This window comes from Zeus faber (assembly GCF_960531495.2).
Source record: "Zeus faber genome assembly, chromosome: 15".
NCBI lineage: Eukaryota > Metazoa > Chordata > Actinopteri > Zeiformes > Zeidae > Zeus > Zeus faber.
The window spans coordinates 7,757,294-7,776,802 of NC_137194.1; the positions used below are offsets into that span (position 1 = coordinate 7,757,294).

The following is a 19,509-nucleotide window of genomic DNA, read 5'->3' on the forward strand; positions in this document are numbered from 1 at the left end:
TACTAACCACTGCATACAAGGAACATCCCACAAGACCTGTCGTTTTGGAGATGCTCTGACCCAGTCGTCCAGCCATCACAATTTGGCCCGTGTCAAAGTGGCTCAGATCCTTACGCTTGACCATTTTTCCTGCTTCAACACATCAACTTCAAGCACTGACTGTTCACTCGCTGCCTCATGTATCCCACCCCTTAACAGGTGCCGATGGAACGAGATGAGCAATGTAATTCACGTCACATGTCAGTGGTTTTAATGTTGTGGTTGATCGGTGCATATGTATTTATGTATGTATGTATGAAACAGTGTTTGATCTACCGTCAGCTAATCAGGTGATTTACTTTCCTAGGAAACGCTTTGCTTTAGGCGCTTTGCTATTGGCCATTTTTCTCTCAGACTGTAAATCCACTGGGTGAGCGTGGGAGAACATAACTCTCTTGTCCTGTGTTGTGTAACAACGACAGCGTTCCCCTTTTCGCGGGGGGATTCGCACAGCGATGCAACAGCAAACAACTCCCATGCGCGGAGGAATCTGCAGGCTGGACCAATGACGCACGTATGCATTGGCACAAGTGAACATACGACAAAAAACCAACTATAATTTGACGATCGATCACTCCACAGATGCTAATAAGCAACGCTTACAGTTAGAATCCTCCCCATCAAGCTGGACAATGGCCGTAGTGTCTGCCTCTAAACCTCCAGTCCAATAAGTGCGATTCATCCACAAATTCAGACAATACTGATCTTTCATTACTCAGTCCTGACTCCCAGCCTGGCTCAGAGCTTGGCCTCGTCCTGCCTGCAGCGGGTAATATGTTTTAGTAAATCTGAGAGAGTTTTGGTTCACATCGGGCCAACCTCCTCCGTGCTGAAGAATCTAATAAACTGTTCTGCCAGGAACCACACAGCGAATCGGACTCAGTGGGAGAGATGTTAGTTTTTGGTGTCTGCTGCAAACCTTTAACATGACATATTGTTTTAAGTTTTGAGTACACTGTGCACTGTAAATTTTGAATGCAAATAGGATGTGCAATCACGCAAACCCCTCAAACAGTGTTTCCCAAGCTTTTTACTGCCGTGTCACACAATTTACAATGAAATAATCCCACGGGCAACACCACTATGCTGTTAATCGCTAAAAATGTCACCAATATTTATACAATAACTGCGCTCATTTTATGGCCTACTAATAGCGATGCAAGGCTTGCAAAAGATTGGTTCGTCGCAAACAACTATTGTAACTGACTCGGGAGCCAGTCTTACGAAAGAGAGAGTGGGCGAGTGAGTTAATCCTCGATTCACAAACTGAAATCAAGTAACCCTCGTTAATCGCTCACTGCAATTCCTCCCCCGCTCACCGCACGTTAAACCAACTGAATAAAATGAAGCGTCTGAAAGTCAAACAACTCCTTTTAATGAGTCACTCAAGAACAGAAAAAAGGGGGGGGGGGGGGTAATATCATACACTGTTGTCATATCTAATGCTATGTCAGTTTAAGTTTATGACATGAACAAAACAAAAAAAGGTGATATATACCACATCAGAAGAGTGTCACGAAGCGCTATCACAATGTTTTATCACCGTCCTTAACTGATGTCTTTATCATTACCTGAGGCGTGTGTGAGCGGTTCTTTGTTTGGGATGGATTTATTTCCGTATGCCGAGCCGTCTAGCCATAACCTGTTGATACCTACTTTCAATCAGTACCGAAACGGAAACACAACCTATCAGCTTTTGTTGAGAGAAGATTCTTGAGTGCAATTGGGGGTTGTTGACAAAAAAAAGCTTTTCATTTCAAACGGCTTTATTTACCGTATTTCATTTAAATTTGTCTTTGAAAAGACGACGGTATTTATAGACCGGGGTGGCTACATAACAGGCATGAAATCCCCAGAGACTGGGGAATGTTTCACACAGAGCGAGAGAGAGCGAGAGAGACTACTCATTAAAAGTTGATTTACGTTTACGGCATCTCCGCTCGTGAACCGGCTCCATGTGTATTTGGGGTTTGGACGGCCCACGTTGTACCTTCTTGCAGATGACAAGGAACCACATAAACATTAGGCCACACACACATAAACAGCTAAGCATGCACACATATGCATACGTGTACTAATCTCTATGCATAAAAACGATACGGTAACACAAACAGGTTAAATGTAAGAATTGCTTGATTCTTCTATGGTCTTCCTTAACAGTCCAGTCCACGGTGGAAAATTTTGTTTCCAAACTAAATGTAATACGAGAAACCCATTTTTCTTTCTCCCCCACTTGGAAGGTAAAAAAATAAAAGTGCATTTCCTCTCTTGACTTCAATAGGAAGTCTGACATCTGACATTTTGACACCGTGTCACCATGACGGCCCCAACCAACAAGCGGGAACTACTTTATTGCATAGAGTTGGGAAAAACAATGTACTTACACGGTATAAAACACACTTTCACACTCAAAATATCAGACCAGCTATCTCCCACTTTCATTTGACTTCCGAGCACCGGAAATACAGTTTTAGCCTGCCAGAGGGAAACTAAAATACACAAAGTAATTATATCACTGAGACCAAGTTCCAACGGCCAACCAAAATAAAAGTAAAAATGTAAAAAGTCTGCAACTGGTATAAATTCAGTTGCCGCTGGAATGTCCGTGGGAGTGGATGTTGTCAAAACAATGATTGAACTGTTTGGGAGTTGCTAGGAAACGCCGGGCCACAGCGGTGATGACCAGCAGGGAAAATGCGTGAGGGAGTTGAAGGAAATAGGGAAATCTCCCTTCACTGCAGTGGTGCTGTTCACCCCCTCGGCCTCTGCTCTCACATTTTGACTGAATTCACAAGCAGACAGACAGACAATTGCCCTGCACGTGGCGCTGTTGGAAAAACACTGAAGAGCTTTGGACGTAATTTAATAATGCCAAGAATAACTCATAAGACCGGATTGAAATTGAACACAACACCTAACAAGTAATGAGGACCTACATTTATAAGGTGTTGGAAAAAGGGGGTGGGGGTAGTCCACCAAAAAATGCTTGGACAATAATAGACAACATAATTTGATAGATTACTTGTACTTTTGGTTGATAATGAGAAGACCAAGGCTTACATAAAGATATTAAAGATGGCAGAAGGATATTTCCCTTTGGGTATTTCCCAAGTGCACAACAAAAGAAACCCCCTCTCCAATGCCTGTGCTGCCATCTTGTTGCGTGAAGGTGACAATGCTTCATTTTAGAGCAATTGGAGCCATTAGATCGCTGCGACTATTTGTGAAAGTAAAAGCAACAGTACGCTTGAAGGAACGATTCTGCTCTCTCGAAAGAGTAAATCTTACACATCTGAGGTCTATTCTTAAATTGTACACTATGTCACAGCCGATCCAAGTCAATATGTAAAATACAAGTACCATACTTCCCTATATAATGAAACATATTTACATTACATTACTGAGTAGCATTCATTTTGATACTAATAATATTACTACGTACTAGCGATTGCAAGTTTGAGAAATTAAAAACATTTGTTTTGCAACAAAACTGCTGGTTCCACATTGACATCTACTGGCTGAAGCTGTCGTTGCAGCCCCTAATACTCAAAGAGTGTGTTAAAGGCTCCCTTTCCCCAAACACAATACCTACATCATTAGAATCGATTGATTTCGGAATAGGCAGTCACTGTTGGGGACGTTTGCGTGCACAAATAGCCTTTGAGATCGCTTGCAGCTTTAATTCATATTGCATCATCTTTAAAGGTGCAGTGTGTAGAATTTAGTGGCATCTCGCGGTGAGATTGCCAATCGCAACCAACTGAACACTGCTCCCCAGAGGCCTTCAATCGAGCCAGTGTGTGGGGTCTACAAGATAATTAAAAAATATTATATTATATACAAATAAAAAGCCTATTCCTGGGTGTGATATTTGTTTGCCTGCTGGAACGATATTATTTTATTTACATAAGTGAGGTTTCATTTGTTGAGGGGGTTTAAAATGTATTCATGCGTTAATATAAGTCAGTAATCCACGTGAGGAGCACACGTCATCCATTTAATGCGGTTGATGCATACCAGCTTGGAAATTAAATATTTTCACTAAATACAAATTTTTAATGGACCTCTATGGGAATCCGCGCTCCAGTTTACACTTTGAGAATTTTTTGTATTTTTGGAGCTTATAGAGCTTATTGTGCGTAATCACCGGGTGTCATGACATTTCACTGCATATATGTACGACCGTATGTGTATGTATGTGACAAATAATTTCTTGAACTTGAACTTGAACTTGGGTAGGAATGATAACATAACACTGGCTACCCTGGCAGCACTCTATTAATTAACATTAGAACGATTCACTATTAGAACACATAAAATACAGAGGAAGTTCAGTATCACTGCGGGTCGGGAAACAATAAACTCAACTTAACGTTAAATAACAATGAATAAAGTTGAGTGAAATCGATCCCATAACCCGTCGGTACAACGTGTAGTGTATGAGATGCACTAAAATAACACAATAATTGTCAATTCTTTGGTCCGAGGAAGAGAGCTCAGTTACGTCCAGTCATCCGACCTGTCCGCTTTCTAACGTGCGTTTGAGAAGCTTCGCTTTTACTTTTTTTCCCCCACTTTATTTGTTTGACAGACACCTTCACCGTCTCACTAAATCCTTTTTTATATATATATATATTATAAATTCAGCGCCCCAAAACGGTCATAAAAGCAAGGCACACTCTGCCTCAAAAACTACCTTAGTGGACCATTAACGGTGTGTGCGCCGAGCCGCTGCGACGGGGTGATACGCCGCTTGCGTGTAGACGCCACTTCCGCATTCAAGGTCTCAGCCGGGCGGCTTTTCCTCGCCGCTCGCATCGTTCGCGCTGCTCGCTGACAGGGATGCTCACGACCGCGTCTAGCGGTTGGAAGATGTACTGCGACCAACAGGTTGTAGTACAGGGGTCTCGAACTCAACTGACCTGGGGGCCGCTGGAGGTAGAGTCTGGGTGAGGCCGGGCCGCATCAAGTATTCCACAAAGAAAGGGTTTCAAGTATTCCAAAAAAAAAAAAAAGTACAACTTCTTTTCCCTTTCCTAATAAAGACACGCGATGCTGTCTTTATTAGGTCACTGATTACTCTTGTTGAGTCCGCTCACTTCCTGAGTCCTCTGCACCTTGCACTGGGTGTCAGGTTATATTTTCCTTCCACTTAGTGTCACTCCGGAACCACGTTTCAACCAAGTGATTAACGCGTTGGCTAACTTGTCAACAAACACCACCGGAAGCTGTCACGAGCCTGAGCTATGGTAGGCCATAAGTGATAAAAAAATATATAAAACGCCCAGGTCAACGACTCGGCAATAAGGTGCGTGTGAGAAAAACGCGCGGGCCGCACGAACACTAAACTTTGTTGTCAAGTAGGGGACCGCAAAATATCGTCCCGCGGGCCTCAATTGGCCTGCGGGCCGCGAGTTTGAGACCCCTGTTGTAGTACGCAAGGTTATAGAAGTTATTCAAATAAAATAAACGATTATAAATAAACACTTGCACCTAGGTAAGAGCTTTTTCCAAAACCAGTTTGGAAATACCACTCTGAACTTTAAGCAGACACTGGGTATTATAATATATACATTACTTTAACGTATACTATATTCTGCATATGGAGTTTGTTTTCCTGCCTTCAGTGAGACTGAACTTCTTATGTCTGTCCTTTTATTATTTTATTTTACCTTTCTTTTACAAAGTGCTGCTTCGTATCTACAGGTGCTACACAGGAATCAGGATTTGATGCTCAAAACTTAATCAGATAAATCAAGTCATTTGGATAAGGATAAAGATATTTTATTATCATTCCCGAACAAATAATACATGAAAGGGAAGGAAATAAAGTACCCAGTAATTATGTCCACAGATTCACTGGGCATGCCATGAAAATGATCTAGATAACTACACAGGAATCCGGTTTTGATGCTCAAATACTTAATGAGATAAATCAAGTCATTTGGATGAGGATATTTTTATTATCAGTCCAGAACAAGTTATACATGAAAGGGAAGGAAATAAAAGTACTCACGTCCCGGTGCAGGTAATAGCAATAATAAAACCAAGAAGGGAAAGCACATGGTTACATGAGGCTTTGTGTGGGTTTCAATTCCTTAAAGAACATAGAAACAATTGATCTATTAGGAGGAGTAAAGAAATGACATGTATTTTTTTTAATTTTGTGAACCTCACACAGTCCACGTCTTTGATTGCACCTTAAATACTAGTTATACATTGGTTCACACTCGTAATATAGATCAACATATACTAGTTGTATGTTCAAGCACCTTGCAGTATCTCTAGTAGTAATCTGTGTAAAAGATCAAATCATATTGTAACAACTCCTCCTTTTACTTCCTGTTCATGCAATTTTTTTATTTGACCAACATATGGTCATATTGCTGTGGAACAGGTCTTCCAGGTTTGCAGCGCTCATGCTTGGATCAAACTGTCTTTGTAAAGTGTTTCGTCTGTTTCTATTTATGTTCTTGCTGTTACTTTGAAATCCTAATTCATTCATGTGTTTGTTTGTTTGTTGTTTTACTTCTTAAAAAGGTATTTAAACAGACTCAAAGCCCCATTTAATTCATCCGGTGAAGTATGAGAAGATGGTTGACGGCACATCCTGCTTCATACGTGGGCCGTGTAAGTACTGAACTGAACTTTGCAGAAAAGAAAACGAAGTTAAAACAGAACAATTCAAATGAGAATGATTCACCATTAAAAGAAGAACATCGACGGACACAGCAAGTTGAGTCTCACTGCAGGCAGGGAAACTACAAACTCAACATGGGCGTGAAACCAATAAAGTTAAATCATTATTAAAAAAAAAATCATTTTATTTTGGTACAAACATGTCATGTATGAGATTGAGTGAAACAACAGAATAAATGTCATTTGTTTAGTCCGAGAAAGAGTTGTTCATCCAGTGTGTCCCTTTGTCTGGTGCGGTTTCAACATGTGTGTGTTTACCAGTGGCCTTAAAAGTCATTTTACACACAATCTACAACATATAAAAACAAGTTTTACTTTGAATGCTTTGTCAAACACCTTCAGTGTCTCTGCAAAGCCTTTTTAGTAACTCACCAGTGACTGTTCATCAAATAAAATACAATTGACGAAGGAAATGCACTTGGAGTAAATCTCGAGTCACGGAGAAACAGACATGATTTGAGAATCCGGGGGAAACGCTCACAGCCTCGACGCCAACAAGACCTTCTGTTTAAAGGTAAACGTGTTGACTTGTTGTTTATTTCAATTAGGATAATTACTATTGTTCTTCTACGAGTATTTTATGAGGAAAACACGCAGAAGAAAACACAACGTGGTGCCGCGGAGAGATTCCGCAGGTAGAGTCTGTGCGGTTCTCATGGTGCGTTTAAGTCCAGCCCATTTCCTCGTTTCAAACAGTTCCGTTCAGTCACACTCGAGGAAATCGCGCCAGAGACCCGAGGAAAGAATGGCAGAGGCGGCTCCAGCAGCGGAAGCAGTCGCTTCTCCGGCGGCCAAGACGGCGAAGAAAATGACGAAGAAGGCACCGGCAGGGAAAAGGGCGGCTGCGGGGCCCAGCGCCCGAACGCTCATCGTGCAGATTTTGCTCGAGTCCGGTGAGCGCAAAGGGATGTCTACTCCTGCCATCAAGAAGGAGCTGACTGGCCGCGGATACGAGATGCAGGGAAGAAACTCTCGCGTCAATAATGTGATCAAGGCCATGGTGGTCAGCGGAATTCTGGATCAGAAGACGGGACACGGCGCTTCAGGCACTTTCACACTCAGCAAGACCCAGAGAAACAAGCCCGAGAAGAAGCCAGCCACCAAGGAAGCAGCCACTAAGAAAGCAGCCGCCAAGAAAGCAGCCACCAAGAAACCTGGCGCCAAGAAACCTGTCACCAAGAAAGCAGCCGCCAAGAAACCTGTCGCCAAGAAACCTGCCGCCAAGAAACCTGTCGCCAAGAAACCTGCCGCCAAGAAACCTGTCACCGAGAAACCTGCCGCTAAAAAGGTCGGTGCCAAGAAAGTCACCGTAAAGCAAGCTGCAGTCAAGAAAACTGCAAAGAAGTCCCAGAAGAAAGTCACCAAGGCAGCGGGCACGTCACCCAAGAAGCCTGCTGCGGCCCAGAAAGCAAACAAGTCTCCTAAGACCAAAGCAGCGAAGCTCAAGAAGGCAGGCAAGAAGTAACTCTGCTGCCTTCACCCCGACGACCCCAAAAGGCTCTTTTAAGAGCCACACACAATGTCTCACAGAGCTGCTCCTCATCAAATGCTTTGCCCCATTCTTTATGTTATCTTATCATAGTCTTATGGTGCTGTCCCATAGGCAATGACAACTCACTACTCTATAATAATTATTATACAAACAAGCAGTGTATGTCAACACATACTGTTTTTATAAATGCATTTATTCATATTTTAACATCTAGACATGTATGCATAGATATGCACATACGTACGTACATACGCACATACATACATACATACATACATACATACATACATACATACATACATACATACATACACGTACGTACATACATACATACATACATACATACATACATACATACATACACACGTACATACATACATGCATACATGTATATATATTTTGCCCTGTTGTCTACATATATATTTTTGATTCACGTTACATGGTTATGAAGTAGTTATTATTTACATTTTTATACATATATTTATTATACCTATATTTCCCCTTTTATAATTTCGCTTAACAGTACAAATTATCTTGAACGTTGACCCTAAGTTCATTCCTTTCTACAAACTTTTATGAACATGTCATAAACACGCAGCACGTTTCAACGCAACAGTCCACACTCGAACCGTTACGTCACGAACTCAGGCTCCTCGCGCTCAAGAGGCGTGGTCTGTTTTGAATTTCTGACGCTCCTGACTCGGACCAATCAGCGTTGAGCAGCTCTCCGCACTGTCTATATAAGCTCAGCCCTCCCGCTCCGCCCCACCACACCTCCTCGTCCAGCATGGCGAGAACCAAGCAGACCGCCCGTAAATCCACCGGAGGGAAAGCTCCCAGGAAGCAGCTGGCTACCAAAGCTGCCCGCAAGAGCGCCCCTGCCACCGGCGGAGTGAAGAAGCCTCACCGCTACAGGCCCGGCACCGTGGCTCTGAGAGAGATCCGTCGGTACCAGAAATCCACCGAGCTGCTGATCCGCAAGCTGCCCTTCCAGCGCCTGGTGAGAGAGATCGCCCAGGACTTCAAGACCGACCTGCGCTTCCAGAGCTCCGCTGTCATGGCTCTCCAGGAGGCCAGCGAGGCTTACCTGGTCGGTCTGTTCGAGGACACCAACCTGTGCGCAATCCACGCCAAGCGAGTCACCATCATGCCCAAGGACATCCAGCTGGCCCGCCGCATCCGCGGAGAGCGCGCCTAAAGCCACCGGTCAACAGTCCCCCAAAGGCTCTTTTAAGAGCCACCACACGCTCCGTTAAAGACATTATTGCTCGATGCTCTAGTCATATTAAGTTTTATCCTTCTTATATTCACCATTTAATTATATCCCTATTCAGGAAAATAATATTGTAATACTACTACTTGTAATATCATATTTCAATAACACCCACTAGTAGTCCTTAGTATGTGTGCCCATTCCCTCCTTACTGTCACTTAAGCCCTCATCAAAATCTACAGTAAACAAATCAATCATTTCATTTCACCAGGTGCATTGACGTTTTAGGAATTCACCAATGGTGATTATTGGTGCCAGATTCTGAGTATTCTATTGATCAATATTTCATTATTCAGATTCTGACTATACATTTATATAAAACCTAAGTAGTATTCACTATTGCTTTGGAGTCATAACCTTGGTTAAACATTAAACACCAAAACCAAGTGTTAGCTTGGATTCTGTTGGTAATTATTATGCCATTGTTTTATCTATATGTCTGTCCATCTGTCTATTATTTCTCATGTTGATTATAGTAACAGGGAGTATGGATGTTATATGGAATTATTATTATTATTATTATTTTTTTTTTTTTTTTTTTTTTTTTTTTTTTCTTTTCAAAAAAACATGACAATAAGTTGTTAGAGCTTGTTTCCACCTGATCCTCAAACATGAGCGGTCGTGGCAAAGGAGGAAAGGGACTGGGCAAAGGAGGCGCCAAGCGTCACCGCAATGTTCTCCGTGATAACATCCAGGGAATCACCAAACCCGCTATCCGCCGTCTGGCTCATCGTGGCGGTGTGAAGCGTATCTCTGGTCTGATCCCCCAGGAGACCCCTGGTGTGCTCAAGGTGTTCCTGGAGAACGTGATCCGTGATGCCGTCACCTACACTGAGCACGCCAAGAGAAAGACCGTCACAGCCATGGATGTGGTCTATGCCCTGAAGAGGCAGGGCCGCACTCTGTACGGTTTCAGAGGTTAATCGCTCTAACAACCCAATTAAAACTTAGCATTGGGATCGCAAATAACCGGGAAACAGTTTAATTCAAGCACATCTCTGTTCAACCGCCAATCTGCCTCTTCAATTTGTCAGTTTGAAACCTAGTGGTGCGTGCTATGTGTCATGCAAGCACTGGCCAATGAAGTTCAGGGAGTCCTAGAGGCTGCTTTGCATGAGAGTGTTTTATGGAGAGCAGCACCGCCCCTCAGCTTTTCATTCGTGTTGTTTGTTGCTGCACGATCATCATGCCTGAACAAGCCGCCAAGTCAGCTCCCAAGAAGGGCTCCAAGAAAGCTGTGTCCAAGGCCGCCGTCAAGGGCGGAAAGAAGCGCAGAAAGACCAGGAAGGAGAGCTACGCCATCTACGTGTACAAAGTGCTGAAGCAGGTCCACCCCGACACCGGGATCTCCTCCAAGGCCATGGTAGTCATGAACTCGTTCGTCAACGACATCTTCGAGCGCATCGCAGGTGAGGCCTCTCGTCTGGCTCACTACAACAAGCGTTCCACCATCACCTCCAGGGAGATCCAGACCTCCGTCCGCCTGCTGCTCCCGGGGGAGCTGGCCAAGCACGCCGTGTCCGAGGGCACCAAGGCCGTCACCAAGTACACCAGCTCCAAGTAACCACAGCCTGTAGTGCTGAACCAACGGTCCTTTTCAGGACCACCCAACACGTCATAGAAGGACTGATCTCCACATCATTCTACTATTATCAGTTCACGCTTATAATGCTGATACTGCTATTGATAATACTTCCATGCTGCTCCTTTTTTACAACCACACCAACATTTTTCTTTTGCATTTCATTTAAATATTTATGCTAGGAGTTTGAGCTGCTTTTTTATTACTTAATAATACAATGTTGACTGTTTGTTTGCATACAGTAGGCCTGTGTATATTATTTATAATAATTTAATGTACTTTCTCCTGTTACTCTGTTTTATCTTACCCCACTGTACAACACTTGAATTTCAACTTTAAGGGATAAATGAAGTCCTTATCTAACGTTATCTTACAATACAGACAGGGCACCATATGCAGGGTCATAGCATGCACATCTTATTTCACATTATACGCCAGACACATCTCATTTAAAATAATGTTCTGACTACCTGATCTGCTTTTACCTTCTTCTTTGTATAAATGGTCATTGTTTAAGATTTGATCTGTTATACTAGATGTACATGGCTTTGAGTAAGTTATTGCATCATATTACATCAAGAAATGTACCAGAAATGAATAAAGTATTAATTCAATTAAGTATTCAACTGCATCCCATCAGAAAACTGCTTGAGAGTGTGATGTGTGAACGTACAAAGGATGTGAATGAATGAATTATGGTTTAGTTCCAGCAGCCAGTACAGACCACAGCAGAGGAAACACATGGAAATTTGTGTCGTAGCCACAACAATAAATCAATGAAAACAGTTGGACATGATGAGATGTGTGGCTCCATTCCTCTGCTTACCTCCTTTTAAAACCTTCAACATTGCCTTCATCTCCCATTCAGTTAAAAAAAATGTAAGCAGTTTAAATTATACATTATTAGTGGTACTGCCATTATTACGCACTACATGATGTTGCTATCTGTACTTTACTTTCGTGTAACTACAACCTGCCTGTATTGGGCTCACGAGGTAAAATATTTCACACACTATATGTAGATTGTGTTAATATGTGTAATATATGCACACACACAATAAATATGTACAACTGTTGTTTTAATCTCTTGTGATCTGCACTTTTTTTTTTTTAACTTGAATTTCACCACAGGAGTGAATGGAGTCAGTTAATTTATATGAATGAGCAGATTTTCTTTGAGTTTCGTGGGGGTAGGAGAGGGGGCACAGATACGTAAACTCAAACTTACCTGATGAAAGTACGCCACCGCGGGGAGTTGTGGGTGGCATGGATAGGTTAGAATTTCATTCTGACTCTCACAAAATAAAAGCGGGATCCTGGTTTCGCTTTGTTTAATGTTGTGTAATGCTTTTTGTACTTCGGACGTACAGGACTGAAGCCCACGCAAATTTGAATTGTGGCACGTGATGACGAAACAATATCTGCATGACTAGCACCACAGACTAGTGTGCTCTCCTCTACGTCCGCAGGAAAGCTATAAATGAACAGGCTGACACAAGAAGTTGTTAGAGCTTGTTTCCACTTGATCTGCAAACATGAGCGGTCGTGGCAAAGGAGGAAAGGGACTGGGCAAAGGAGGCGCCAAGCGTCACCGCAAGGTTCTCCGTGACAACATCCAGGGAATCACCAAACCCGCTATCCGCCGTCTGGCTCGTCGCGGCGGTGTGAAGCGTATCTCCGGTCTGATCTACGAGGAGACCCGTGGTGTGCTCAAGGTGTTCCTGGAGAACGTGATCCGTGATGCCGTCACCTACACTGAGCACGCCAAGAGAAAGACCGTCACCGCCATGGATGTGGTCTATGCCCTGAAGAGGCAGGGCCGCACTCTGTACGGTTTCGGAGGTTAATCGCTCTAACAACCCAATTAAACAAAGGCCCTTTTCAGGGCCCCCCAAACCTCCTCTAAGGAGCCTGACCCCTTGTGTAAATGATGTGTGACTTTCTGACCTCATATTCATAAACCCTTTGTTGCAACTGCTTTGTGTGCTGTACATATAAATACAAATTGCTCAATGTCAGTGTATATACTGAAAAATGGCTTTTGATGTTAAATTCAACTCACAAATACATACATACATCTTGTATCACAACATATTTATTCCCAAGAGGAAAACACAGGCTCAACGGATTGTGTTTAATGTACATTATTTTATTTTAAGTTTTATATTTTATCCATGAATAACACAGCTAGTACACCTACACCCACTATTAAAATGAACATGCAGAACATACACAGCAGCACATGTTGCAGGAAACAGTGAGATTGTAAGCAGCCCACGAGAAGAACAAATATGACTTCTGACAAACAGTTTTAAATATTGGTGGAATAATGGAACTATGGTGTTAGTGAATCTCTGTTTGAGTGAAATATACATCAGTTAGAATAGATCCCATCTGGTCTCTGATGTGTTGCAGAAAATGAATAGTATATTATATTATTAAGTACATTATGAAAGTGTGATACATATACATTAAAATAAACGTAGCATTGGAATTGCAAATAACCGGGAAACAGTTAAATTGGTGTGTGCCATGTGTCATGCAAGCACTGGCCAATGAAATTCAGGGAGTCCCAGAGGCTGCTTTGCATGAGAGTGTTATATAGAGAGCAGCACCGCCCCTCAGCTTTCCATTCGTGTTGTTTGTTGCTGCACGATCATCATGCCTGAACAAGCCGCCAAGTCAGCTCCCAAGAAGGGCTCCAAGAAAGCTGTGACCAAGGCCGCCGCCAAGGGCGGAAAGAAGCGCAGAAAGACCAGGAAGGAGAGCTACGCCATCTACGTGTACAAAGTGCTGAAACAGGTCCACCCCGACACCGGGATCTCCTCCAAGGCCATGGTAGTCATGAACTCGTTCGTCAACGACATCTTCGAGCGCATCGCAGGTGAGGCCTCTCGTCTGGCTCACTACAACAAGCGCTCCACCATCACCTCCAGGGAGATCCAGACCTCCGTCCGCCTGCTGCTCCCGGGGGAGCTGGCCAAGCACGCCGTGTCCGAGGGCACCAAGGCCGTCACCAAGTACACCAGCTCCAAGTAACCACAGCCTGTAGTGCTGAACCAACGGTCCTTTTCAGGACCACCCAACACGTCATAGAAGGACTGATCTCCACATCATTCTACTATTATCAGTTCACGCTTATAATGCTGATACTGCTATTGATAATACTTCCATGCTGCTCCTTTTTTACAACCACACCAACATTTTTCTTTTGCATTTCATTTAAATATTTATGCTATGAGTTTGAGCTGCTTTTTTATTACTTAATGATACAATGTTGACTGTTTGTTTGCTTACTGTAGGCCTATGTGTATATTATTTATAATAATTTAATGTACTTTCTCCTGTTACTCTATGTTTTATCTTACCCCACTGTACAACACTTGAATTTCCACTTCAGGGGATAAATGAAGTACTTATCTAACGTTATCTTACAATACAGACAGGACACCATATGCAGAGTCATAACATGCACATCTTACTTCACATTATACACCAGACACATCTCATTTAAAATAATGTTCTGACTACCTGATCTGCTTTTACCATCTTGTTTGTATAAATGGTCATTGTTTAAGATTTGATCTGTTATACTAGATGTACATGGCTTTGAGTAAGTTATTGCATCATATTACATCAAGAGGTTAAATAATTTGAAAGTAAGAAGTCAGAATTCCCCAATTCCCAATCACAACACCTATAAACTACTAGAATGAGTAAAGTATTAATTCAATTAAGTATTCAACTGCATCACATTAGAAAATTATGATTATTAAAATTATGGTTTAGTTCCAGCAGCCAGTACAGACCACAGCAGAGGAAACACATGGAAATTTGTGTCGTAGCCACAACAATAAATCAATAAAAACAATTGGACAGGATGAGATGTATGGCTCCATTCCTCTGCTTACCTCCTTTTAAAACCTTCAGCATTGCCTTCATCTCCCATTCAGTTAAAGTTTTTTGAAAGTAGTTGAAATTATACATTATTAGCGGTACTACCATTATTATTGGTGCTATTACTATTATCTCACTTATTACTATGTGTATATTGTATCATCAGGGATATTGTTATCACTGTAAAGTACTGCACTGTATTTCCACTACTATGTCAGATTGCAGTGTATAGATATACTTACACAATATGGATATACACTTATGTAGGCACCAGCATATTTACTAGTACTATCACAGATTTCTTACTACATGATGTTGCTATCTGTCCTTTACTTTAGTGTAACTACCACCTGCCTGTATTGGGCTCACTTGTAAAATGATTTTATACACTATGTGTAGACTGTGTTAATATGTGTAATATATGCACACACACAATTTATGTGTACAGCTATTGTTTTAACCTCTTGTGACCTGCACTGTTTTTGTTCACCTGAATTTCACCACAGGAGTGAATGGAGTCAGTCTCACACTTTTTCTTTGACTTTCGAGATACTTTCGGGCAGATAAGTAAACTAAAACTAACCTGATGAAAGTACGTCACCGCGGAGAGGTGTGGGGTGCATGGATGTCTTAAAATTTCATTCTATCACAAAATTAGAACCGGATACTTGTTTTGCTTTTTCTCTATGAAATGGTCTATTCAATGCAACATTGGGAGAGAATATGGATACAGAGTCAGATCCGCAGCATGAATTTCATTCATAAATACAATTTAACTGGATATAATTATCAGGGTTTTCGCGCCTGGCTGAAAATTTGAATGTGCCCAACAGCCAGTGCGGTCAACATTTCCGTGGTAACAGCGAGCTCCATCAGTCAGAGATGTCGTGGTTCCACTTAGGATTGTGGGTAGTTCAGTACTTGACATTGCAAATAAAACATGTTTTTCTAACAACAAGGTTGATATCATACAGACTTGTAGCTTCTACAGAAGCAAAAACAAATTATAATATTCATTGCGTTATATTTTCTCAAATATTAAAAAACCTTTCAAACACAAACCCTAGCCAACTACAATTCTGAACCATGTTGTTATGCACCTTGATGCACTGGTCTCATGGGTAAGGTAGTTATATCATTGTGAACCTATAAAAGAAAATAAGGTATTGGTGAAAAACAACATGCATGTGTTACAAGGAGTTATTTTGGTCGGGGAATACACCTGTTATTTTGGTCAGAATTTACATATGTAATTTTCAAATCCCTGAATTATATGTTAGGTGGTTGTAAGTGACGCCCCCTGTTGACCCCTCTAAAAGTACCTGTCCAGCTGTCCACAACAGTTGACCTTATTTCGGTTGCTCTTTTAATTACTGAGATGTAGGGATCCAAAGGTGACCTCTGGGCAGGGTTCAAAGGTCAATATCTTGGTTTGGGGTCTGCTGAAATCTCCTAAACTTACATATGTTAACCTACACGACGAGACCTTTCAAAAAATGTGATTGGTTTGTTCTATGGCAAAGTGAAAAAAATCCAACCCTGCCATTGCAGTGGGTTTTCTTTTGCTTTGAAACTTTGCAGAGGAGGATTAGAGGAGTGGAGTGGAGGAGGAGGAGTAGAGGAGGAGGAGAGGAGCAGCTGAAGAAAAGGAGGAAGAGGAAGAGGAGTAGAGGTAGAGGAGGAGGAGAGGAGTCAAGAGGAGTGGAGTAGAGGTAGAGGAGGAGTAGTAGAGGAGGAGTTAGATTGTATTGTTAGATTGTATACCATTACGAGCTTCTACCAAAAGGAGTAGAGATTGAAGAGGAGAGGAGGAGGAGGAGGAGAAGGAGGAGAGGAGGAGTAGAGGAGAGGGAGGAGTAGTGGAGGAGGAGGAGAAGAGGAGTGGAGTAGAGGAGGAGGAGTAGAGTGGAGTAGAGGAGGAGGAGTATAGGGGGAGTAAAAGGTAAGTAGAGGTAGAGGTGGAGTAGAGGAAGAGTAGAGTGGAAGTAGAGGTAGAGGTGGAGTGGAGGAGGAGTAGAGGTAGACTGTTTACCATTAGGAGCTTAGCACCTATGGGGCGGAGCCTCCTCACATAGAACACCTTCACACACTGCTGCTGTGGTGTTTCACTGGTATACTTCCTTCTGATTGGACGAAAGATTTCGGGTGCAAGGTGACCAATGAGATCTTTCCCGCAAGGCTTCAAATAAGCGCTGCAGAGCAGTGTGGTTACTTCCTAGTAGTTTGTATCAAGCCAAAAGCTGAAACCATGTCTGGAAGAGGCAAACAGGGTGGAAAAGCCAGGGCTAAGGCCAAGAGTCGTTCATCTCGTGCCGGTCTCCAGTTCCCAGTCGGTCGTGTCCACAGGCTGCTGCGCAAGGGCAACTATGCCCAGAGAGTCGGTGCTGGCGCTCCGGTCTACCTGGCGGCCGTGCTGGAGTATCTGACCGCTGAGATCTTGGAGTTGGCCGGAAACGCTGCCCGCGACAACAAGAAGACCCGGATCATCCCCCGTCACCTGCAGCTGGCCGTCCGCAACGACGAGGAGCTCAACAAACTGATGAGCGGAGTGACCATCGCTCAGGGCGGCGTGTTGCCCAACATCCAGGCTGTTCTACTGCCCAAGAAAACCGAGAAGGCCACCAAAGCAAAATAGTTACACTTTGCTGGACGATCCAAAGGCTCTTTTAAGAGCCACCCACAACTTTGTAGAGAGTAGCTCTCATCCTCCATCCAATCTCATTCTTTTCATTATTACTGCTGTCGAATATAGTTACTGGTGTCATTGGACAACTTCACTATACTGTTTTATTTTGTGCGAGTCTGAATGTAAGATGGACATTTTCAATTCAAATATTTGTCTTTCCAAATAAAAAGGTGGCTTGTTTGTTTCACATATTATTCATGGCCTATTAAATCAAAACAAATGTATTCTTATCCAATAAGTTTTGTTTAAAGATACATTAATTTCATTACAATTATTCCAGAAAACACTCTTGATATTTATGTAGCAACCAACATGTTTAAACTACAGGGATAACAATGTCATTCATAGATTTTGTGATTTATTCATCTGCTTGGATACATATCAAAAACCTTTTGACATTCACTGCTCTGCAAAGAAATGATGAATCTCTTTATTCATTTGGTAATGTAATTTTAATTCTGGTGGAGTAATAAAGATGTCACCTGTCACTTTTATGATTATGGCTGTTAAAATGCTTCACATTCTGATTGAAGTTTGATACACTGTGTGTATGTGGTGTCATTACGACACATTCTCTTATATTCTGTGGTATTTAGAGTCCAACCTGAAGGAAGGGAGAACTGTTTAATGTTGTGTAAAGCATTTTGTACTTCAGACGTACAGGACTGAAACCCGCGCAATTTTGAATTCTGGCGCGTGATGACAAAACAATATCTGCATGACTTGCAAACGGTTAAATTCAAGCACATCTGTGTTCAACCGCCAATCTGCCTCTTCTGTTTGTCAGTTTGAAACCTAGTGGTGCGTGCCATGTGTCATGCAAGCACTGGCCAATGAAATTCACAGAGTCTCAGATGCTGCTTTGCATGAAAGTGTTATATAGAGAGCAGCACCGCCCCTCAGCTTTTCATTCGTGTTGTTTGTTGCTGCACGATCATCATGCCTGAACAAGCTGCCAAGCCAGCTCCCAAGAAGGGCTCCAAGAAAGCTGTGTCCAAGGCCGCCGCCAAGGGCGGAAAGAAGCGCAGAAAGACCAGGAAGGAGAGTTACGCCATCTACGTGTACAAAGTGCTGAAGCAGGTCCACCCCGACACCGGGATCTCCTCCAAGGCCATGGTAGTCATGAACTCGTTCGTCAGCGACATCTTCGAGCGCATCGCAGGTGAGGCCTCTCGTCTGGCTCACTACAACAAGCGCTCCACCATCACCTCCAGGGAGATCCAGACCTCCGTCCGCCTGCTGCTCCCCGGGGAGCTGGCCAAGCACGCCGTGTCCGAGGGCACCAAGGCCGTCACCAAGTACACCAGCTCCAAGTAACCACAGCCTGTAGTGCTGAACCAACGGTCCTTTTCAGGACCACCCAACACGTCATAGAAGGACTGATCTCCACATCATTCTACTATTATCAGTTTACGCTTATAATGCTGATACTGCTATTAATAATACTTCCATGCTGCTCCTCTTTTACAACCACACCAACACTGTTCTCTTGTATTTAATTTCAATGTTCATGCTATGAGTTTGAGCTGCTTTTTTATTACTTAACATAATGTTTACTGATTGATTGCTTACTGTAAGCCTATGTGTATATTTTATATATATTATAATTTAATGTACATTCATCTTTTACTCTATGTTTTATCTTTCCACAATGAACAACACTTGAATTTCCACTTCAGGGGATAAATGAAGTACTTATCTAGTTTGATCTTACTATACAGACAGGGCACCATATGCAGAGTCATAACATGCACATCTTATTTCACATTATACACCAGACACATCTTATTTAAAATAATGTTCTGACTACCTGATCTGCTTTTACCTTCTTGTTTGTATAA

General features: G+C 42.5%; 7 protein-coding genes across 7 annotated transcripts; all 7 read left to right on the forward strand.

Annotated features, from left to right (window-relative positions):
• Positions 1-9,017: 9,017 nt before the first annotated feature.
• LOC307241020 (histone H3.2) lies at positions 9,018-9,428 on the forward strand (the record flags this gene model as incomplete). The annotated part of the gene is made up of 1 exon (XM_080014977.1): positions 9,018-9,428. The coding sequence occupies one exon, from the start codon at positions 9,018-9,020 to the stop codon at positions 9,426-9,428; it is 411 nt and encodes a 136-aa protein (XP_079871103.1).
• Positions 9,429-10,114: 686 nt separating this feature from the next.
• Positions 10,115-10,426, forward strand: LOC307240710 (histone H4-like; the record flags this gene model as incomplete). The annotated part of the gene is made up of 1 exon (XM_080014557.1): positions 10,115-10,426. The coding sequence occupies one exon, from the start codon at positions 10,115-10,117 to the stop codon at positions 10,424-10,426; it is 312 nt and encodes a 103-aa protein (XP_079870683.1).
• A 263-nt stretch (positions 10,427-10,689) lies between these two features.
• Positions 10,690-11,160, forward strand: LOC307241029 (histone H2B 1/2-like; the record flags this gene model as incomplete). The annotated part of the gene is made up of 1 exon (XM_080014987.1): positions 10,690-11,160. The coding sequence occupies one exon, from the start codon at positions 10,690-10,692 to the stop codon at positions 11,065-11,067; it is 378 nt and encodes a 125-aa protein (XP_079871113.1). The 3' UTR covers positions 11,068-11,160.
• Positions 11,161-12,620: 1,460 nt separating this feature from the next.
• Positions 12,621-12,932, forward strand: LOC307241034 (histone H4; the record flags this gene model as incomplete). The annotated part of the gene is made up of 1 exon (XM_080014992.1): positions 12,621-12,932. The coding sequence occupies one exon, from the start codon at positions 12,621-12,623 to the stop codon at positions 12,930-12,932; it is 312 nt and encodes a 103-aa protein (XP_079871118.1).
• An 814-nt stretch (positions 12,933-13,746) lies between these two features.
• Positions 13,747-14,940, forward strand: LOC307241027 (histone H2B 1/2-like; the record flags this gene model as incomplete). Its single annotated transcript, XM_080014985.1, has 1 exon — positions 13,747-14,940. One exon carries the CDS (start codon positions 13,747-13,749, stop codon positions 14,122-14,124), a length of 378 nt encoding a protein of 125 aa, XP_079871111.1. The 3' UTR covers positions 14,125-14,940.
• Positions 14,941-17,230: 2,290 nt separating this feature from the next.
• Positions 17,231-17,617, forward strand: LOC307241024 (histone H2A-like; the record flags this gene model as incomplete). The annotated part of the gene is made up of 1 exon (XM_080014982.1): positions 17,231-17,617. The coding sequence occupies one exon, from the start codon at positions 17,231-17,233 to the stop codon at positions 17,615-17,617; it is 387 nt and encodes a 128-aa protein (XP_079871108.1).
• A 990-nt stretch (positions 17,618-18,607) lies between these two features.
• LOC307241025 (histone H2B 1/2-like) lies at positions 18,608-18,985 on the forward strand (the record flags this gene model as incomplete). The annotated part of the gene is made up of 1 exon (XM_080014983.1): positions 18,608-18,985. One exon carries the CDS (start codon positions 18,608-18,610, stop codon positions 18,983-18,985), a length of 378 nt encoding a protein of 125 aa, XP_079871109.1.
• Between the last annotated feature and the right edge of the window lie 524 nt (positions 18,986-19,509).